We start from the raw sequence: 24,101 nt of genomic DNA, 5'->3' as shown, positions 1-24,101 counted from the left end.
GCAAAACTCCAGTGTTTGAAAGCTTTCAATTTGGATGTCACCTTTACGTGTGTCCTCACATTCCCTTTATCTGTTCCCATTTCTCCTCATAGGCCCAAAACTGTGGGAATAGTAAGCATTAAAGTGGGAGTAGAGAGTAGATTGATGAGGAAACTTTAACTTGCTTTACATTTATATTTGGATTGCCTGTATTTTGTGCAACCTATTATTATATAACAGTGATACATTTAGTACTGTAAATGAATTGATAAATGAAGAAAATAAAAATCTAAAACTCAGTTTCCTAACCACTTCTGTTCTTTCCCTTTCTTGTCTCACATGTTTGTGTGGGGATTAATGCATGTGAAAAGTGCTAGGCAAATGTGAGATATTATCAGAGAAATAAAACAAATTATAGAAGGATAAGGTTTATTCCAGATTGTTATCACTGGTTACCTGGGCAGCAGAGGGAGATGGGGCAGGGAAAGGATCACATGCACAGATAGAATACTAAAACCTCAGCAATGGAAGCCCTGAAGCCAGAAGGAGGCATCCCAGCCTGGGGCCCACAGAAGAGGATCTCAATTCTAGAAATATGTCCTCAGCCATAGTAGTTATCGGTTATTATCAATTTCTCAGAAAACTTACTTCTTTTTCTTGTCTAATTGCTCCAGCTAGAACTTTTAGGACAATATTATATAACAGTTGGCTTATTCCTGATCTTAGAGGGAAAGCTTTCAGTCTCTCACCATTGAGTGTGAAGTTAGCTAAGGGTTTTTCTTATATGTCCTTTATCATATGGAGGAAGTTACCTTTAATTCCTACCTCTCAAAAGTGTGTTTATTAAGAAAGGATACTGGAGTTTGTCAAATGCCTTTTTTATGTCAATCAAGATGATCATGTGTTTTTTTCCCTTTCCATTAGTTAATGTGATATATTACATTAATTAATTTTCTTGTGTTGTACCACCCTTGCACACCTGGAAAAAAACCCACTTGGTTATGGTGTATAATTCTTTTAATGTGCCATTGGATTCAATTTGCAAGGATTGTTAAGGATTTTTTCATTTATATTCATTAGAGATATTGGTCTGTAATTTTCTTTTTTTTTTAGTATCTTTATCAGGCTTTGGTATTAGAGTGATGTTGGCTTCATAGAATGAGTTAGGTAGTGTCCGATCCTCTTCAATTTTTTGGAAGAGTTTGAGCAAGATTGATACTAATTCTTCTTAAAATGATCTGTGAGGTCATCTGGTCATGTGCTTTTATTTGTTGTAGGTTTTTGATAACTGATTCAATCTCTTTACATGTAATTGGTTTGTTTAGGTCTTCTATTTCGTTTTGAGCCAGTGTAGGTTGTTTGTGTGTTTCTAGGAATTTGTCCATTTCATCATGGTGTCTAATTTGTTGGCATACAGTTGTTCATAGTATCCTTTTATGATCTTTTTATTTCTTTGGGGTCAGTATTAATGACCCCCCTCTCATTTCTGATTTTATTTATTTGCATCTTCTCTCTCTTTTCTTTGTCAGTCTAGTTAAGGGTTTGTCAATTTCACTGATCTCAAAGAAACACTTTCGTTTTATTGATTCTCTCTATTGGTTTTTTGTTGTTCTCAATTTCATTTATTTCTGCTCTAATTTTTGTTATTTCTTTCCTCCTGCTTTCTTTGGGATTAGTTTGCTGTTCTTTCTCTAGTTTTTCCAGGTCTTTGATTTTAGCTCTTTCTTCCTATAGCTGTTTAGGGCTATAAATTTCTCTCTCAACACTGCCTTCGCTGCATCCCATAAATTTTGATATGTTGTTTTGGTTTGCTAAAGCTGCTGGAAATGCAATATACCAGAAATGGATTGGCTTTTACAATGGGGTTTATCCGTTCACCAATTTACAGTTCTAAGGCCATAAAAGAGTCCAAACTAATGCATCAACAAGAGGATACCTTCACTGAAGAAAGGCCAATGGCATCTGAACACCTCTGTCATCGGGGAAGGTACTTGGCTGGTGTCTGCTGGTCCTTTGCTCTGGGGTTATATTACTTTTAGCTTCTGATTCCAGTGGCTTTCTCTTTAAGTGTCTGGGGTTCCTCACTTAGCTTCTCTGGGGCAAATTCTGGGCTTTATCTCTTAGCTTATCATCTCCAAACATCTTTCTGTCTGTATCTCCAAGTGTCTCAGTCTGTTTCAGCTCTCTTCAAAATGTCTCTGCCTTTTATCCTCTCATAGAGGACACCGGTAAACTAATTAAGACCCACCTTGAATGGGCAGGGTCACATCTCCATGGAAATAATCTAATCAAAAGGTCCCACCCACAATTGGGTGGGTCACATCTCCATGGAAACATCCTAATCAAAAGATCCCACCTACAATAGGTCTGCCCCCACAAGATTGCATAAAAGAACATGGCATTTTATGGGGTGCATAACAGATTCAAACCAGCACAATTGTGTACTCATTTTCCTTCATCTTGAGATATTTACTAATTTCTCTTGCAATGTCTTTTTTGACCCACTGTGTTTAACAGTGTGTTGTTTAATCTCCATATATTGTGAATTTTCCAGTTCTCAGCCTATTATGGATTTCCAGTTTCATCCCATTATGATCAAAGAAAGTGCTTTGTATAATTTCTGTCTTTTTAAATAAAAAAATCATGTGGTCTATCCTGAAGAATGTTCCATGAGCACTTGAGAAGAATGTATATCCTGCTGTTTTAGGGTACAGTGTTCTATATATGTCTGTTGGGTCTAGTTCATTTATCATATTATTTAGGTTCTCTGTTTCCTTATTGATCCTCTGTTTAGATGTTCTATCTATCGATGAGAGTGGTGTGTTGAGGTCTGCCACTATTTTTGTAGAGGCATCTATTACTCCTTCAGTTTTGCCAGTGTTTGCCTCATGTACTTTGGGGAGCCTTGGTTAGGTACATAGATATTTATGATTGTTATTTCTTCTTGGTGAATTGCCCCTTTTATTAATATATACTGTCCTTTGTCTCATAACATTTTTGCATTTAAAGTCTGTTTTGTCTGTTATTAGTATAGCTACCCCAGCTTTTTTTTTTTTTTTTTTTTTTGGTTACCTGCTTGTGTGGAATATCTTTTTCTTTTCCAGCCTTTGACTTTCAACCTATTGGTATCTTTGGGTCTAGAATCTGTCTCTTGTAAACAGCATATAAATGGATTATATTTTCTTATCCATTCTGCCAATCTTTTGATTGGGGAGTTTAATCCATTAACATTCAATGTTATTAATGTAAAGACAGTACTTACAAATAATACAAATAATAATAATTTTCGTTTCTACACTCTCCTCCAAGCCTTTCTCCTTTGTCTTTTCTTTTCAGCCTGCAGAACGCCCTTTATTATTTCTTGTACGGCAGTTCACTTGTTAATGAACTCTTAGCTTCTGTTTATCTGTAAATATTTTAAACTCTCTCTCATTTTTTTAGAAAGATTATACTTTATTTAGACTATAAAAGAGGAGGAACAATAGTATTCTTCAAGAAAAGATAATTTAACAAATGATAGCTACCAGCTATAGATATCCTTACTAAGACTAGAGTAAGTAAAAGTGTCTTCAGTGTGATGGATTTATAGTGATTCTAAGAAAGACATTTTTAACAGTGAGAAATTTATCATTGAAATTAATAGTCATGGTTTTTTGAGTGAAGATAAGTGCACGTGATATTTGGCGCTCATGGCAGACTGCACGCTAGCGTGGACCTAGCCGAACCCCTTCCTCCCGAGACCCGCGCTGCATGGTCACGTTGTGTTTGAACCAAAAGCGGAAATAGGTGTGTGTGTAATGGGTTCGAGAAGCTATAGCTGCAGACGCAGGAGGAGGCAAGAAGATCAGGGATTTGAGCTTCAGCCACCAGCGCCCCAAGAGACACTGCTTTGGCCACCAGTGCCGTTACCATCACAGTTCAGTGACAATTATGTGATCTTGAATTCTGAACCATGAGTCTAGCACTTAATGATTGCTGATTTGCTGCCGTCAACTAGGACATGATAGAACTACAGAGTGAAAGAACAAGTTGAGAAATGTAAGCGCCTGATTCGGGATCCTGAAACAGTTCAACATTTGAATCATCATTCAGATTCGAAACAAGGAAAATACCTGAACTGGGATGCTGTTTTTAGATTTTTACAGAAATATATTCAGAAAGAAACAGAATGTCTGAAAACAGCAAAATCAAATGTGTCAGCCTCAACACAAGCCTCCAGGCAGAAAAAGATGCAAGAAATAAGTAGCTTGGTCAAATATTTCATCAAATGTGCAAATAAAAGAGCTCCCAGGCTAAAATGTCAAGAACTCTTGAATTATAACATGAATAAAGTGAAAGATTCATCTAATGGTGCCATTTATGGAGCTGATTGTAGCAACATACTGCCCAAAGACATTCTTTCAGTGAGAAAATACTGGTGTGACGTATCTCAGCAGTTGCTAGGTATGTTTTGAAGTTTGTGAATTTTTTCCTCATGAAGTGAAATTTCACCAAAAAAGCAGTCGGAGTCTGCCTCAAAGTTTAATGGTACCTTAGTAAAATTATATGGCTACAGAATCTGAACCTTAGTTTTTCACTTATTAAGTACCTACTAAATTACTAATTCACTTATAATATATTAGGCACCTGCCATAGGAACTAGAATTACAGGGTTCAGAGATGCAATTCTTGTTCTCAAGTCATTGACAGTACAGTGGCAGAAAAACCACAAGTAAACCAAAAAATTATAATGCAGTGTGAGTAATCATATGATAGAGCTATATTTAGGTGAAGCGGATACACAGAACAACACCACCTAAACTAAGTTATGAAGAAAATGAAAACAAAAAGAGAGAAGACTCATAGAAGTGAAAGCAAGAGAATTTCAAGTTGGAGGGGATGTAGTCAACATTTTAAGTGTTATAGAAAGGATTAGACACAGAAACATCTGTTGGATAAAACAATTAGAAGGTCACTGGTAAGGTAATGGAAAACAAAAGTACTGTAATAGAGTATACAGGACCTACTGATGACTGGATATGTAGAATGGATACCAGGAGAAAAATCTAGTGTTGTTGCGGGCTTGTCGATGAGAGGTACTGAGATACCACAAAGGAAGGAAGTGGTGGTTAGTGACTGGAATATTTTTGTGTTTTTATTTCAAAGGTGGAGCAGTTCTGGGTCTGATGGGGTTTACTAGGTGAATATGAAACTTGGCATTAACAAGGTGACTTTAAGCCAGATGTCAAAGTCTTTTAATAAAACCAAATCTGAACATTTAAAAATTTGGTCTTTTTTATTGAGAAGTATTAAGGCTAAATTATGCTAATTGAATTACAGGTCATTTATATTTTTTATTGCCAATTTAGTATTTTAAAATGAGACCTAATCAGTGCCCTTATTCCTGTATTACACTCTACTTACTGTTCCAACATGAATCAAGCCCTTTTCACTTGTTTCACTAGTTTCTGAGGAGTCTCCTGAGGCTTTTGATCTTGCTCTGAACAGTGCCCTCAAACACGGCCCTCAACAAGTAGGGGTAGCCTTTGGAAATCAAGTTAGTGGTCTCTAGGATACTCAACCAGTTCACCAAAATCATCAGTCATATTTAGGATATTTGAGCATTTCAAATTATTTCAACATTCAGATTACTGTAACCATGGCTCTCACTACATGAGGGAATTTTGTCAGTTGTCTTTTCTTTTCTTAGTATGTCTTTGGTTTTGGTATCAAAGTAATGCTGGCCTCATAAAATGAGTTTGAAAGTGTTCCCATCTCTTCTATTTTCTGGAAGAGATCGTGTAGAATTGACATTATTTCTTTCTCAAATGTTTGATAGAATTCTTCAGTGAAGCCATCTGGACCTGGAGTTTTTGCTGCTGTTGGAAGGTTTTTAACAATGAATCCAATTTCTTTGATAGATATAGGATTATTCAGGTTAGTTTTTTAATTACAGAAGTTGTAGGTTTGCAGAAACATGCAGAAAATATAGAATTCCCTTATATACCCCCCATTATTGACACCTTGCATTAATTGTGGTACCTTTGTTAGAACTGATGAAAGACGGTTATTATAATTGTACTATTAACTATAGGCCATGGTTTACATTAGGGTTCACTGCTTGTGTTATATTGTCCTATGGATTTGTTTTTATTCTAATAATATTGATGCAACCTAAAATTTCTCCCTTTAAACTGCATTTCAGATATATAATTCGGTGCTGTTAATTAAGTTTACAATGTTGTTACATCATTTATTTTATACAAGGTGGTAAGCATACGTATTTCTTTTACCGTGAGCTTTGGTAGTTTGTTTCATTTCAGAAATTTGTACATTTCATCTAAGTTTTTGAGTGTGTGAACTTAAAGTTGTTCACATGATTACCTTATTATCTTTTTGAGGTGAGTGGACTTGTAATGATATTGCCCCTTTTATTCCTGATGCTCGAAATTTTTCTTTATCAGTATGGCTGGGGGGTTATCAATTTTACTGATCTTTTTCAAAAAAACAGTTTTTTATTTCATTTATTTTCTCTTTCTTCTGTCTTAAAATTTATTGATTTCTGATTTTGTCAGTTAGTTCCTTTCATTTGTTTGGGGTTTAATTTGTTCATTTCCCTGTTTCTTAAAGTAGAATTTTACACCATTGATTTGAGATCTTCTTTTCTAATAAACACATTTAATATTTAAAAAAAAAAGAAATTGATAGTCATAAGGAAGATTTGTTTTTAAAGCTTGAATATTATAGGTGGTTTAGTAAGGATTAAGTGACAGGCTATCCTATGATAATGCATTATTATTCTTGGAATCCATAATTCTATGATTCTTTTATTTTAAACTTAAAAATACATTAAAGTTGTACTGGTCATAAAATATATATTTTTAATGGTTCTATTCATACACCATACAGTCCATACAATGTGTACAATCAATGGCTCTTGGCAGAGTTATGCATTTACCACCACAATCAATTTGAGAACATCCTCATTGCTCTGAATAAAAAAAAAATCCCATACTCCTTATACCCCCCTATTATTGCTGCTTAGCTTTGTATATAGCTTTGTTATAATTGATGAAAGAATATTATAATGTTACTGTTAAGTATAGTTCTTAGTTTGCATTAATTGTATTTTTCCATATACCACCCTATTATTAACACCTTGTAATAGTGACATACTTTTGTTCTAGTTCATGTAGGAACTTTCTTATGTTTGTACAATTAACCACAGACGTCATTCACAACAAGTTTCACTATGTTATACAGTCCCATGTTTTATCTCTTGCTTTCCTTCTAGTGACATACATAACCCTAGACTTCCCCTTTCAACCATACTCATACTCAGCAGTGTTAATTACACTTACAGCCTTGTGCTACCATCACCTCTATCCATTTCCAACCATTTACAATCTACCTTATTTAAAATTCTCAGACCTTAATCATCTTCCCATTCTCAACCTTCTTTCTATTTCCTGATAACATGAACTCTAGATTTTAATTCCCAGAATTTGCTCACTATAATTACATTAGTGAGACCATACAATATTTATCTTTTGTGTCTCTCTTATTTTGTTCAACATTATGTCCTCAAGGTTTGCCCATGTTGTTGCATGCATCAGGACTTCATTCCTTCTTACAGCTGCATAATATTCCATCATATGTATATACCATAGTTTGTTTATCCAATTATCAGTTGATGCACACTCTCCCTCATTTTTTAAGGATAGCTTTGCCAGATAAAGAATTCTTGGCTGGCAATTTTTCTTTTTCAGTATCTTAAATATATTTTTTTCAGTATCTTAAATATATTATGATATATATTATTTTATTATATATTATATATATATATATATATATATATATGTATGAAATGATATATTGCCTTCTTGCCACCATGATTTCTGATGAGAAATCAGTACTTAGTCTTATCTGGCTTCCTTTGTATATGGTGAGTGGCTTTTCTCTTCCTGTTCTCAGAATCCTCTATCTTTGGCAGTCTGATTAGTATGTATCTTGGAGTGGGTCTATTCAGATTTATTCTGTTTGGAGTAAATTGCACTTTTTGGATACGCATATTTATGTCTTTTGTAAGACTTGGGAAATTTGGGGCCATTATTTCCTCAAATATTCTTTCTGGCCCTTTTCCCTTGTCTTCTCCTTCTCAGACATCCATGATGTGTATGTTGGTGCGCTTTATTTTGTCAGTCATTTCCCTGATATGCTGCTCAGATTTTTCCATTCTTTTCTCTGTCCAAATTTTGCTCCATCTTCTCCCTCTTCAAATCTGATGTTGTGTGCCTCTAGTGTATTTTTAATTTCATCTATTGTGTCTTTCATTCCCATAACGTGTTATTTTTCTTTATTTACTTTCAAATTATTGTTTATGCTCACCCAATGTCTTCTTAATAGCCTTTTTCTCTTTAACTATCTCCTTGAATTGATTTAGGAGGTTTGTTTGAACATCTTTAATTAGTTGCTTCAAATTCTGTATCCCCTCCAACTTTTTAATTTGTTCCTTTGATTGCACCATATATTCTTGAGTCTTAGTATGGCCTGTGATTTTTTGCTAATATCTGAGCATCTGATTATCTTCATGGGTTTATACTGAAGGTCTGTTTCTCTCTCTTGCCTAGGATTTTGTTGTTGATTGGGTTTGTGGTACGGCTCTTTTTTGATAGTCAGTTCGTATTTCCCAGCCAAAACAGGGCCAGGTACCCATGCAGTACACACCAACCAGATCCAAAAGGTACTGGGAAAGAATCAGGAAAGACTCTAAAGATTCTTTTGTTTTTCCTTCCATGTCAGCAGGCTGTATTTTCCAGCCTGCCCAGCAGGTGGTGCTCTTCAGCCACCTATTCCCCTCAGCTCTACAAAGGCTGTTGTGGCCCTTTGCTAGTTCTACCTCTGACCCCATTGAAATAATGGTGCCCACCAGTGTCTTACCAAAGTGGGCTGGAACAGTGGGATCCTGCATTCTAAATTTTTTGGCCAGTATCTGGCTTAGTACTGGGCTGTGTCTCCCTCTGTGCATGGGGCATAGGACTCCCATGGCCATCCCAGACCACAGCAGCCCCCCAGGGAAGGATTGGACTGCCCAGTGCTGCTTCCCTTATGGTTGGGGGATGGGTGCCAAAAGCCATGGATGAAATTACTCACAGTTTCTGACCACGGTTTCTCAGTCTCTTCATCCCTCATTTCCCTGGATGTTGTGCAGAACTTCCCTGGGCCTCCAGTGCCCCAGAACAATTGATTTGAACAGTTTCTGTCTGTCTACTCTACTCACTGCTTTTGGGAGAGGGACAGATTGTCCACCTCCTCTCAAATAATTTGTTGGTCATGTAAAAGGGTGCATTTGGGAGAGCATGTTGGCAGTACCTTTTAAAAGTTAAAATGTATACAAACCCTTCAACCCAGAAATTCTGCTTCTGAGAGTCAAATCCTATAGAAATATTTACACATGTCTGAAGAGTGAAAATTGGGGAATAAATTGTGAATTGTAGATAAACTATGGTAGGTGCATTAAGTTTTCAAGTTATAAATAAGGTAGGGGAGCAATCTTTTGTGGATCAAAAGACTAGTATAAATGATGGATCTCAAATGATTAAATGAAGCTAACCTTGATGGGATTAACTTAAATTAATATTTAGAAACATTGTTTCTATGGGTTTCCCCCAGGAGAGAATAATGTTTTCCACCCCAAAATTGCGGAATACCATGTTTTCAAAAAGTCAGTAAAAGGAGTTGGGGCAAGATGGCGGCATAGAGAGGAGGGAAGCTAAGTAGTCCCCCTGGAACAACTACAAAAAACCAGAAAACAACTAGTAAATAATCCAGAATAACTGCGGGGGGACAACGAGACCATCCACTCATCATACACCAGCCTGAATTGGGAGGAATACCCAAGAACACAGCATAAAATCTGTAAGTAAAACCTGCGGATCCAGTCATGAGACCCCCTCTGCCATGCCCGAGCTGCAAAGCTCGTGGTGCCAGAGAGAGCCTCTCCCAGCAAGCAAATAAGCTCAGCTGAGCTCCCACTGGGTTTTAAGTAGTTGAGTGTGAACTGCTCACTACAGGTACGAATCCCCCAAAAAAACAGACAGAGGCTTTGGGTGATGGACTGACCTTGAGAGCCGGAGGGTCGCCTTTGGACTGGGTCTGAAGGGGACTATCTGTTTCTTTTTCAGCTCAGTGGAGAAAAGCACCAGTCATTTTCAGTTTTCCAGGGCTGTGACTCGGAAAAGGGTGGAGACAGCACAAGCAGAGAGATGAGACCATTGAAATCTAATGACCTGCACCTGAGGGGTCTGTCTTCTCTAGGAGAAAGGGGTGGGGGCCCTTTCCATTCAGAACCAGACCCCAGAGCTTGGAGGAACACAGCCGTACCCCCTCACACCAGTCAAGAATTATAGGCTAACAGGCATCACCGGCTGAGCAGAAAAGCACAGTGACCTGAGGCATCACAGGGTGGAGCAATTGTCTAAGACACACCCTCAGGGAAACCAGATACTGAATATTTCTTCCCTCTGGGACCTGAGCCTGTTCTGGTCTGGGAAAACCTGATTTGGATAACCAAGGAAACCATGCCTAGACAACAGAAAATTACAAGCCTACACTAAGAAAAACAAAGTTATGGCCCAGTCAAAGAACAACGTACACTTCACTGAAATACAAGAATTTAAACAACTAATGCTAAATCAATTCAAAAAGTTTAGAGAAGGTATTGCAAAAGAGATAGAGGCTGTAAAGGAAACACTGGGCATATATAAGGCAGAAATCGAAAGTTCAAAAAAACAACTAGTAGAATCTATGGAAATGAAAGGCACAACACAAGAGATGAAAGACACAATGGAAACATACAACAGCAGATTTCAAGAGGGCAGAAGAAAACACTCAGGAACTGGAGAACAAAACACCTGAAAGCCTACACGCAAAGGAGCAGATGGAGAAAAAGAATGAAAAAATATGAGCAACGTTCCAGGAACTACAAGGACGAAACAAACTACAATAATGTACGTATCATTGGTGTCCCCAGAGAGGAAAAGAAGGGAAAAGGGGCGGAAGCAATAATAGAGGAAATAATTAATGAAAATTTCCCTCTCTTATGAAAGACATAAAATTACAGATCCAAGAAGCGCAGCATACTCCAAACAGAAGAGATATGAATAGGCCTACGCCAAGACACTTAATAATCAGATTATTCAACTGTCAAAGACAAAGAGAGGAATCCTGAAAGCAGCAAGAGAAAAGCGATCCATTACATACAAAGGAAGCTTAATAAGACTATGTGTGGATCTCTCAGGAGAACCATGGAGCAAGAAAGAAGTGGTGTGATATATTTAAGATACTGAAGGAGGAAAACCGCCAACCAAGAATCCTATATCCAGCAAAGCCGTCCTTCAATTATGAGGGAGAGCTCAAAATATTTTCCGACAAACAGACAATGAGAGACTTTGTGAACAAGACACCCGCCCTACAGGAAATACTAAAGGGAGCACTACAGAGTGATAGAAGACAGGAGTGCGTGGTTTGGAACACAATTTTGGGAGATGGTAGCACAATAATGTAAGTACACTGAGCAAAAGATAACTATGAATACAGTTGAGAAGGAAGGTGGGGGAGTATGTGAGATACCACAAGAAAGGAGGAAAGATAAAGACTGGGACTGTGTAACTTGGTGAAATCTAGAGTATTCAACAACTGTGATAAAATGTACAAATATGTTCTTTTACGAGGGAGAACAAGCTAATGTCAACCTTGCAAGGTGTTAAAAATGGGGAGACATTGGGAAAGGAATGCAATCAGCATAAACTAGAGACTGTAACTAATAGAATCATTGTATTATGCTTCCTTTAATGTAACAAAGGTGATATACTAACGTAAATGCAGATAAAGGGGGGGAAAGGGGAGGCATGTTAGACACTTGACATTGGTGGTATTGTCTGATTCTTTATTCTACTTTGATTTAAGGTTATTTTTCCTTTTGCTGCTTCCTAGCTGTCATGTTCTTTTCCTCTTTCTTTTGCCTCTCTACCTTCTTTGACTCTCCCTCCTGCCTTGTGGAAGAAATGTAGATGCCCTTATATAGATAGTGGTGAAGGTGGTGAACACATAAATGTATGACCATGCAGAGAACCATCGATTATTTACTTGGGATGGAATGTATGGTGTGTGAACAAAACCATATTAAAAAAAAAAAAATGGGTTGATGACAAAACCTTGAGGGCAATATACTGAGTGAAATAAGCCAGACACATAAGGACAATTATTGCAGGGTCTCACTGCTAGGAACTAATTATAATATATAAACTCATAGACATGAAATATAAGGTACCAAGATATAGGACAAGGCTTAAGAATGGGGAGTGGTTGCTTAGTATGAGCAGAATGTTCAATTACAATGAACTTAAATGTTTGGAAATGAACAGGGGTGTCGGTAGCAAGATGTGAGAATAACTAACAGCCCCGAATGGTGTGTGAATGAGGTGGAAAGGGGAAGCTCAGAGTCATATCTGTCACCAGAAGGAAAGTTGGAGGTCAAAAGATGGGAATGTATAAAACTGAATCCTATGGTGGGCAATGTCCATGATCAACTTTACAAATACTAGAAATCACTTCCATGAACCAGAACAAATGTATGACAATACAATTAGAAGTTAATAATAGAGGGGCATATAGGGAAGAAATATATACCTATTGCAAACTATATACTACAGTTAGTAGCATTTCAACATTTTTTCATAAACAGCAACAAATTTACTATACCAATACTACGAGTCAACAATTGAGGGGGGTTGGATAGGGATAGGGGAGGATTAGAGTTTCCTTTTCTTTTTTTCTTTTTTTCTTTTTTCATCTTTCACTTTATTTCTTCTCTGGACTAATGAAAACTTTCTAAAAATTGAACAAAAATCAAGTGTAGTGATGGATGCACAGCTGTATGAGAGTACCCAGGGGCAAGTGATTGTACACTTTGGATCTTTAATTATTGTATGGTATCTGAACAATCTCAATAAAAATAGGAAAAAAAAAAAAAAGTCAATACAAGAGGCGGGGCAAGATGGCAGACTGGTGAGCTGTATGTTTTAGTTACTCCTCCAGGAAAGTAGGTAGAAAGCCAGGAACTGCGTGGACTGGACACCACAGAGCAATCTGACTTTCGGCATACTTCATACAACACTCATGAAAACGTGGAACTGCTGAGATCAGCGAAATATGTAAGTTTTTGCGGCCAGGGGACCCGCGCCCCTCCCTGCCAGGCTCAGTCCCGTGGGAGGAGGGCTGTCAGCTCCGGGAAGGAGAAGGGAGAACTGCAGTGGCAGCCCTTATCGGAAACTCATTCTACTGATCCAAACTCCAACCATAGATAGACTGAGACCAGACACCAGAGAATCTGAGAGCAGCCAGCCCAGCAGAGAGGAGACAGGCATAGAAAAAAAACAACACGAAAAAACTCCAAAATAAAAGCGGAGGATTTTGGAGTTCTGGTGAACATAGAAAGGGGAAGGGCAGCGCTCAGGCCCTGAGGCGCATATGCAAATCCCGAAGAAAAGCTGATCTCTCTGCCCTGTGGACCTTTCCTTAATGGCCCTGGTTGCTTTCTCTCTTAGCATTTCAATAACCCATTAGATCTCTGAGGAGGGCCCTTTTTTTTTTTTTTAATCCTTTTTTCTTTTTCTAAAACAATTACTCTAAGAATCCCAATACAGAAAGCTTCAAAGACTTGCAATTTGGGCAGGTCAAGTCAAGAGCAGAACTAAGAGAGCTCTGAGACAAAAGGCAATAATCCAATGGCTGAGAAAATTCACTAAACACCACAACTTCCCAAGAAAAGGGGGTTGTCCTCTCACAGCCATCATCCTGGTGGACAGGAAACACTCCTGCCCATCACCAGCCCCATAGCCCAGAACTGCCCCAGACAACCCAGTGTGACGGAAGTGCTTCAAATAACAGGCACACACCACAAAACTGGGCGTGGACATTAGCCTTCCCTGCAACCTCAGCTGATTGTCCCAGAGTTGGGAAGGTGGAGCACTGTGAATTAACAAAGCCCCATTCAGCCATCATTTCAGCAGGCTGGGAGCCTCCCTACACAGCCCAGCAGCCCAGAACCGCCCTGGGGGGACGGCACTCACCTGTGACATAGCACAGTCATCCCTCAACAGAGGACCTGGGGTGCACAGCCTGGAAGAGGGGCCCACTTGCAAGTCTCAGGAGCCATATGCCAATACCAAGGACTTGTGGGTCAGTGGCAGAGACAAACTGTGGCAGGACTGAACTGAAGGATTAGACTATTGCAGCAGCTTTAAAACTCTAGGATCACCAGGGAGATTTGATTGTTAGGGCCACCCCCCCCTCCCTGACTGCCCAGAAACACGCCCCATATACAGGGCGGGCAACGCCAACTACACACGCAAGCTTGGTACACCAATTGGACCCCACAAGACTCATTCCCCCACTCACCAAAAAGGCTAAGCAGGGGAGAACTTGCTTGTGGAGAACAGGTGGCTCGTGGACGCCACCTGCTGATTAGTTAGAGACAGTGTACTCCACGAAGCTGTAGATCTCATAAATTAGAGATAAGTACTTCAATTGGTCTACAAATCCTAAAAGAACCCTATCAAGTTCAGCAAATGCCACGAGGCCAAAAACAACAGAAAATTATAAAGCATGTGAAAAAACCGGACGATATGGATAACCCAAGCCCAAGCACCCAAATCAAAAGATCAGAAGAGACGCAACACCTAGAGCAGCTACTCAAAGAACTAAAGATGAACAATGAGACCATAGTACGGGATACAAAGGAAATCAAGAAGACCCTAGAAGAGCATAAAGAAGACATTGCAAGACTAAATAAAAAAATGGATGATCTTATGGAAATTAAAGAAACTGTTGACCAAATTAAAAAGATTCTGGACACTCATAGTACAAGACTAGAGGAAGTTGAACAACGAATCAATGACCTGGAAGATGACACAATGGAAAATGAAAGCATAAAAGAAAGAATGGGGAAAAAAATTGAAAAAATCGAAATGGACCTCAGGGATATGATAGATAATATGAAACGTCCGAATATAAGACTCATTGGTGTCCCAGAAGGGGAAGAAAAGGGTAAAGGTCTAGGAAGAGTATTCAAAGAAATTGTTGGGGAAAACTTCCCAAATCTTCTAAACAACATAAATACACAAATCATAGATGCTCAGCGAACTCCAAATAGAATAAATCCAAATAAACCCACTCCGAGACATATACTGATCACACTGTCAAACACAGAAGAGAAGGAGCAAGTTCTGAAAGCAGCAAGAGAAAAGCAATTGACCACATACAAAGGAAACAGCATAAGACTAAGTAGTGACTACTCAGCAGCCACCATGGAGGCAAGAAGGCTGTGGCACAATATCTTTAAAATTCTGAGTGAGAAAAATTTCCAGCCAAGAATACTTTATCCAGCAAAGCTCTCCTTCAAATTTGAGGGAGAGCTTAAATTTTTCACAGACAGACAAATGCTGAGAGAATTTGCTAACAAGAGACCTGCCCTACTGGAGATACTAAAGGGAGCCCTACAGACAGAGAAACAAAGACAGGACAGAGAGAAAGGTTCAGTACTAAAGAGATTCGGTATGGGTACAATAAAGGATATTAATAGAGAGAGGGGAAAAATATATACGACAAACATAAACCAAAGGATAAGATGGCTGATTCAAGAAATGCCTTCACAGTTATAACACTGAATGTAAATGGATTAAACTCCCCAATTAAAAGATATAGATTCGCAGAATGGATCAAAAAAATGAACCATCAATATGTTGCATACAAGAGACTCATCTTAGACACAGGGACACAAAGAAACTGAAAGTGAAAGGATGGAAAAAAATATTTCATGCAAGCTACAGCCAAAAGAAAGCAGGTGTAGCAATATTAATCTCAGATAAAATAGACTTCAAATGCAGGGATGTTTTGAGAGACAAAGAAGGCCACTACATACTAATAAAAGGGGCAATTCAGCAAGAAGCAATAACGATCATAAATGTCTATGCACCCAATCAAGGTGCCACAAAATACATGAGAGAAACACTGGCAAAACTAAAGGAAGCAATTGATGTTTCCACAATAATTGTGGGAGACTTCAACACATCACTCTCTCCTATAGATAGATCAACCAGACAGAAGACCAATAAGGAAATTGAAAACCTAAACAATCTGATAAATGAATTAGATTTAACAGAAATATACAGGACATTACATCCCAAATCACCAGGATACACATACTTTTCTAGTGCTCATGGAACTTTCTCCAGAATAGATCATATGCTGGGACTTAAAACAAGCCTCAATAAATTTAAAAAGATTGAAATTATTCAAAGCACATTCTCTGACCACAATGGAATACAATTAGAAGTCAATAACCATCAGAGACTTAGAAAATCCACAAATACCTGGAGGTTAAACAACACACTCCTAAACAATCAGTGGGTTAAAGAAGAAATAGCAAGAGAAATTGCTAAATATATAGAGACGAATGAAAATGAGAACACAACATACCAAAACCTATGGGATGCAGCAAAAGCAGTGCTAAGGGGGAAATTTATAGCACTAAACGCATATATTAAAAAGGAAGAAAGAGCCAAAATCAAAGAACTAATGGATCAACTGAAGAAGCTAGAAAATGAACAGCAAACCAATCCTAAACCAAGTACAAGAAAAGAAATAACAAGGATTAAAGCAGAAATAAATGACATAGAGAACAAAAAAACAATAGAGAGGATAAATATCACCAAAAGTTGGTTCTTTGAGAAGATCAACAACATTGACAAGCCCCTAGCTAGACTGACAAAATCAAAAAGAGAGAAGACCCATATAAACAAAATAATGAATGAAAAAGGTGACATAACTGCAGATCCTGAAGAAATTAAAAAAACTATAAGAGGATATTATGAACAACTGTATGGCAACAAACTGGATAATGTAGAAGAAATGTACAATTTCCTGGAAACATATGAACAACCTAGACTGACCAGAGAACAAATAGAAGACCTCAACCAACCCATCACAAGCAAAGAGATCCAATCAGTCATCAAAAATCTTCCCACAATAAATGCCCAGGGCCAGATGGCTTCACAGGGGAATTCTACCAAACTTTCCAGAAAGAACTGACACCAATCTTACTCAAACTCTTTCAAAACATTGAAGAAAATGGAACACTACCTAACTCATTTTAGGAAGCTAACATCAATCTAATACCAAAACCAGGCAAAGATGCTACAAAAAAGGAAAACTACCGGCCAATCTCCCTAATGAATATAGATGCAAAAATCCTCAACAAAATACTTGCAAATCGAATCCAAAGACACATTAAAAAAATCATACACCATGACCAAGTGGGGTTCATTCCAGGCATGCAAGGATGGTTCAACATAAGAAAATCAATTAATGTATTACAACACATTAACAAGTCAAAAGGGAAAAATCAATTGATCATCTCAATAGATGCTGAAAAAGCATTTGACAAAATCCAACATCCGTTTTTGATAAAAACACTTCAAAAGGTAGGAATTGAAGGAAACTTCCTCAACATGATAAAGAGCATATATGAAAAACCCACAGCCAGCATAGTACTCAATGGTGAGAGACTGAAAGCCTTCCCTCTAAGATCAGGAACAAGACAAGGATGCCCGCTGTCACCACTGTTATTCAACATTGTGCTGGAAGTGCTAGCCAGGGCAATCCGGCAAGACAAAGAAATAAAAGGCATCCAAATTGGAAAAGAAGAAGTAAAACTGTCATTGTTTGCAGATGATATGATCTTATATCTAGAAAACCCTGAGAAATCGACGATACAGCTACTAGAGCTAATAAACAAATTTAGCCAAGTAGCAGGATACAAGGTTAATGCACATAAGTAAGTAATGTTTCTATATGCTAGAAATGAACAAACTGAAGAGACACTCAAGAAAAAGATACCATTTTCAATAGCAACTAAAAAAAGCAAGTACCTAGGAATAAACTTAACCAAAGATGTAAAAGACCTATACAAAGAAAACTACATAACTCTACTAAAAGAAATAGAAGGGGACCTTAAAAGATGGAAAAATATTCCATGTTCATGGATAGGAAGGCTAAATATCATTAAGATGTCAATTCTACCCAAACTCATCTACAGATTCAATGCAATCCCAATCAAAATTCCAACAACCTACTTTGCAGACTTGGAAAAGCTAGTTATCAAATTTATTTGGAAAGGGAAGATGCCTCGAATTGGTGAAGACACTCTAAAAAAGAAAAACGAAGTGGGAGGACTTACACTCCCTGACTTTGAAGCTTATTATAAAGCCACAGTTGCCAAAACAGCATGGTACTGGCACAAAGATAGACATATAGATCAATGGAATCAAATTGAGAATTCAGAGATAGACCCTCAGATCTATGGCCGACTGATCTTTGATAAGGCCCCCAAAGTCACTGAACTGAGTCATATGGTCTTTTCAACAAATGGGGCTGGGAGAGTTGGATATCCATATCCAAAAGAATGAAAGAGGACCCCTACCTCACCCCCTACACAAAAATTAACTCAAAATGGACCAAAGATCTCAATATAAAAGAAAGTACCATAAAACTCCTAGAAGGTAATGTAGGAAAACATCTTCAAGACCTTGTATTAGGCGGCCACTTCCTAGACTTTACACCCAAAGCACAAGCAACAAAAGAGAAAATGGGAACTCCTCAAGCTTAGAAGTTTCTGCACCTCAAAGGAATTTCTCAAAAAGGTAAAGAGGCAGCCAACTCAATGGGAAAAAATTTTTGGAAACCATGTATCTGACAAAAAACTGATGTCTTGCATATATAAAGAAATCCTACAACTCAATGACAGTAGTACAGACAGCCCAATTATAAAATGGGCAAAAGATATGAAAAGACAGTTCTCTGAAGAGGAAATACAAATGGCCAAGAAACACATGAAAAAATGTTCAGCTTCACTAGCTATTAGAGAGATGCAAATTAAGACCACAATGAGATACCATCTCACACCGATTAGAATGGCTGCCATTAAACAAACAGGAAACTACAAATGCTGGAGGGGATGTGGAGAAATTGGAACTCTTATTCATTGTTGGTGGGACTGTATAATGGTTCAGCCACTCTGGAAGTCAGTCTGGCAGTTCCTTAGAAAACTAGATATAGAGTTACCCTTCGATCCAGCGATTGCACTTCTCGGTATATACCCGGAAGATCGGAAAGCAATGACACGAACAGATATCTGCACGCCAATGTTCATAGCAGCATTATTCACAATTGCCAAGAGATGGAAACAACCCAAATGTCCTTCAGCAGATGAGTGGATAAATAAAATGTGGTATATACACACGATGGAATACTACGCGGCAGTAAGAAGGAACGATCTCGTGAAACATATGACAGCATGGATGAACCTTGAAGACATAATGCTGAGCGAAATAAGCCAGGCACAAAAAGAGAAATATTGTATGCTACCACTAATGTGAACTTTGAAAAATGTAAAACAAATGGTTTATAATGTAGAATGTAGGGGAACTAGCAATAGAGAGCAATTCAGGAAGGGGGAACAATAATCCAAGAAGAACAGATAAGCTATTTAACGTTCTGGGGATGCCCAGGAATGACTATGGTCTGTTAATTTCTGATGGATATAGTAGGAACAAGTTCACAGAAATGTTGGTATATTATGTAACTTTCTTGGGGTAAAGTAGGAACATGTTGGAAGTTAAGCAGTTATCTTAGGTTAGTTGTCTTTTTCTTACTCCCTTGTTATGGTCTCTTTGAAATGTTCTTTTATTGTATGTTTGTTTTCTTTTTAACTTTTTTTTCATACAGTTGATTTAAAAAAGAAGGGAAAGTTAAAAAAAAAAAAAAAAAGGAAAACAAGGGAAAAAAAAAAAGATGTAGTGCCCCCTTGAGGAGCCTGTGGAGAATGCAGGGGTATTCGCCTACCCCACCTTCATGGTTGCTAACATGACCACAGACATAGGGGACTGGTGGTTTGATGGGTTGAGCCCTCTACCATAGGTTTTACCCTTGGGAAGACGGTTGCTGCAAAGGAGAGGCTAGGCCTCCCTATGGTTGTGCCTAAGAGTCTCCTCCCGAATGCCTCTTTGTTGCTCAGATGTGGCCCTCTCTCTCTGGCTAAGCCAACTTGAAAGGTGAAATCACTGCCCTCCCCTCTACGTGGGATCAGACACCCAGGGGAGTGAATCTCCCTGGCAACGTGGAATATGACTCCCGGGGAGGAATGTAGACCTGGCATCATGGGACGGAGAACATCTTCTTGACCAAAAGGGTGATGTGAAAGGAAATGAAATAAGCTTCAGTGGCAGAGAGATTCCAAAACGAGCCGAGAGATCACTCTGGTGGGCACTCTTACGCACACTTTAGACAACCTTTTTTAGGTTCTAAAGAATTGGGGTAGCTGGTGGTGGATACCTGAAACTATTAAACTACAACCCAGAACCCATGAATCTCAAAGACAGTTGTATAAAAATGTAGCTTATGAGGGGTGACAGTGGGATTGGGAATGCCATAAGGACCAAACTCCACTTTGTCTAGTTTATGGATCGATGTGTAGAAAAGTAGGGGAAGCAAACAAACAGACAAAGGTACCTAGTGTTCTTTTTTACTTCAATTGCTCTTTTTCACTCTAATTATTATTCTTGTTTATTTTTGTGTGTGTGCTAATGAAGGTGTCAGGGATTGATTTAGGTGATGAATGTACAACTATGTAATGGTACTGTAAACAATCGAAAGTACAATTTGTTTTGTATGACTGCGTGGTATGTGAATATATCTCAATAAAATGATGATTAAAAAAAAAAAAAAAAAAAAAAGAAGGGAAAGTTAAAAAAAAAAAAAAAAGGAAAACAAGGGAAAAAAAAAAAGATGTAGTGCCCCCTTGAGGAGCCTGTGGAGAATGCAGGGGTATTCGCCTACCCCACCTTCATGGTTGCTAACATGACCACAGACATAGGGGACTGGTGGTTTGATGGGTTGAGCCCTCTACCATAGGTTTTACCCTTGGGAAGACGGTTGCTGCAAAGGAGAGGCTAGGCCTCCCTATGGTTGTGCCTAAGAGTCTCCTCCCGAATGCCTCTTTGTTGCTCAGATGTGGCCCTCTCTCTCTGGCTAAGCCAACTTGAAAGGTGAAATCACTGCCCTCCCCTCTACGTGGGATCAGACACCCAGGGGAGTGAATCTCCCTGGCAACGTGGAATATGACTCCCGGGGAGGAATGTAGACCTGGCATCATGGGACGGAGAACATCTTCTTGACCAAAAGGGGGATGTGAAAGGAAATGAAATAAGCTTCAGTAGCAGAGAGATTCCAAAAGGAGCCGAGAGGTCACTCTGGTGGGCACTCTTACGCACACTTTAGACAACCTTTTTAGGTTCTAAAGAATTGGGGTAGCTGGTGGTGGATACCTGAAACTATCAAACTACAACCCAGAACCCATGAATCTCGAAGACAATTATATAAAAATGTAGCTTATGAGGGGTGACAATGGGATTGGGAAAGCCATAAGGACCACACTCCACTTTGTCTAGTTTATGGATGGATGAGTAGAAAAATAGGGGAAGGAAACAAACAGACAAAGGTACCCAGTGTTCTTTTTTACTTCAATTGCTCTTTTTCACTCTAATTATTATTCTTGTTATTTTTGTGTGTGTGCTAATGAAGGTGTCAGGGATTGATTTAGGTGATGAATGTACAACTATGTAATGGTACTGTAAACAATCGAAAGTATGATTTGTTGTGTATGACTGCATGGTATGTGAATATATCTCAATAAAATGAAGATTAAAAAAAAAAAAAAAAAAAAGATTACCTAGCTCCTGTAGTGCACCCTGCTTTGTCTGCAGGTATTACCTGGCTTTCCTTGCATTGCTTTATGGGAATTGGGGCTAGCCTATGCAAATACTGATACTCTGGTTGTTGCTCTTGCTGTGAGTAATAAAGTCATTTGTCTCTGAAAAAAAAAAAAAAAAGTCAATACAACAAAGCTGCTAATAAGAGAATTATTGTGTAAAAGAGTTAAGGATTCCTTGTGTGTGTTGTGATTGACAGTTTAAAACCCAACATAATTTGGGATAAACCAAAAAAAGGAGGAGGGGGATTCAGAGACTCATGTATCTGAAAGACCAGGAATAGGTCTTCAGGCTTTATCCAGGATTCAGAAAGCATGACTAGCATCCAGTTTCTCTTGCTCTCAATTTCCTCATTTTGGGTCCATCCTGACAGACACTTCTTTCATCATCCCAGGGCTACATGCTTCCAGGTTCAAGTCTAGAGGGGAAGAATATCTGACTCTTTCCCAGAAGTCCCAACAAAAATCTTACTGCTTCTCAGATTCACTCAGAATGGGCCATATTCTCATCCCTGAATCAATACCTAATCACTGATTGGCTTAAATCTAAATCAGGAAGTTGAACAACCCCAACAGAAGCATACTGGCAAAGTGTGGGGAAAGGGATGGAAATTCAGAGGAAAATCAGGGTGGGGTCACCAGGGGAAGGGTAAATGCTTAGTGGACATCAAAACACCAGATACCCATTCAGATATGTAGTTACTTAAACATTTGTATTGCTTAAAATTATGAACAAAGCTGTTGAACTAGTATGGTATAACTAAAACTGCCTGGTGGAAGTTACACTCATATTGATGCTCTCTGTGGAAGAAGATTCCATTTTCTGAACAATGTATAGCTCAAATAGCCAATTTCCATATCTCTGAGACTTTCAGGGAACCTAAAGAAGTTTTAGTCTTATTGACCCATAGTATAGTAGAGCTAAAATGGACCCTGGAAAATTCACATTACTTTCTTGAGATTACACACCAAGTTTGTGACATAGCAGGACTAGAACCTAGATCATCTATTTTCCCAGTCTAATACTCTTTTCAATAAAAAAAATGATAATAATAATAATAGCAGATAACATTCACTGAGTATTTGCCTGTACACTATACAGGCAGTATACTGAACATTTATTGAGTATTTTATTGAGTGTTTTGCCTCTACAATATGCAGGTTGTATACTAAACATTTCACATGCAATATCTGATTTGATTCTCACAACTGTTTAATTCTCAGTTTATTGGAAATCGAGGCACAGAGTGGCTTGTACAACTGTTTTCATAAGTTTTGAACATCCTTTTCTGCCTTGGTTTTGTAGACCTCAAATAAGCCTGCCTCTCTCTCTCTCTCTCTCTCTCTCTCTCTCTCTCTCTCTCTCTCTCTCTCTCTCTCTCTCTCTCTCTCGTCAGCCAATGCTGGTTTATAGCTCTGTCTCCAGCACAGAAAACGGAGTGATATAAAAATGTCCTGGTCAGAAAACCTGTTATGTATGCTTTCATTTAGACTTGACTGGGGTCTATGATTTGTGATAACTAAATTTAAATCTTACATTTTATAAGTCAGTTTTTAATTTGTTGGCCCTTCTTTACACAGGATCATCCAGAGAGTCAATGCAAAGCATCCCACATTATCTACAAATAAATGAAATACTATTAATCAGCGAGAGAGAATTTCTCCCATACCATCTAATGGATCAGTATTGGAAGTTCTATGTGGAATGTGAGGAACTAACATTCTAAAGCCTTGTTTTCTTAAAAATGTATTAGGTATTCATATGATTAACCAGTGTTCATACTTTATTTTGTGTGGTCTGTGAGACTATTTTAATACACTTCATGGGTTGCAACTTAAGATTTGTGTTTACTGTTATAAGGAAAAATACAATTTTTCAGATAGTGTAATGAGATTAATACTTTTTTGCCATTGAAATAAAGGCATTTCTTAACTGACCAAATTGACTCTGACTTTCTTTTTATTATCATAAACTTAAAACTAGCATTTTAATCAACACATCTACCTTTGTATAAAAAAACAGTTGTTCCTAAATGGAAATAAGGATACTAATAAGAGCAATCCATGGATAATTTGTCCTGAAGAGGTCCAAGTAAAGCAAATCCAGTTCAAACAGGAAATTAAAGTCCTATTACCTCCCTTCATTTATTTTAAAATATCTTGAAATCAAAGTGTAAAACTATGATAAAGGTTTATCTTGGGTTTCATAAAATTTATTTCATATAGAATTGTAACTGCTAATTCTTAGAACAAAGAA

The 24,101-nt window shown here is 38.1% G+C and overlaps 1 protein-coding gene and 1 pseudogene across 1 annotated transcript in view; both read left to right on the top strand.

The window, feature by feature from the left end:
- Nucleotides 1-23,724, top strand: part of ANKRD31 (ankyrin repeat domain 31) — a 247,134-nt gene extending 223,410 nt beyond the window's left edge. Inside the window, 1 exon segment of the mRNA XM_037801810.1 lies at nucleotides 23,426-23,724. Within this exon segment, the coding sequence (XP_037657738.1) occupies nucleotides 23,426-23,571 (146 nt within the window). The 3' untranslated portion in view covers nucleotides 23,572-23,724.
- Nucleotides 3,932-4,433, top strand: LOC119508235 (annotated as a pseudogene).
- Nucleotides 23,725-24,101: the final 377 nt, after the last annotated feature.

The sequence above is a fragment of the Choloepus didactylus genome, chromosome 13 (genome assembly GCF_015220235.1).
Source record: "Choloepus didactylus isolate mChoDid1 chromosome 13, mChoDid1.pri, whole genome shotgun sequence".
Taxonomy (NCBI): domain Eukaryota; kingdom Metazoa; phylum Chordata; class Mammalia; order Pilosa; family Megalonychidae; genus Choloepus; species Choloepus didactylus.
This window is presented reverse-complemented; position numbering and strand designations above follow the sequence as displayed.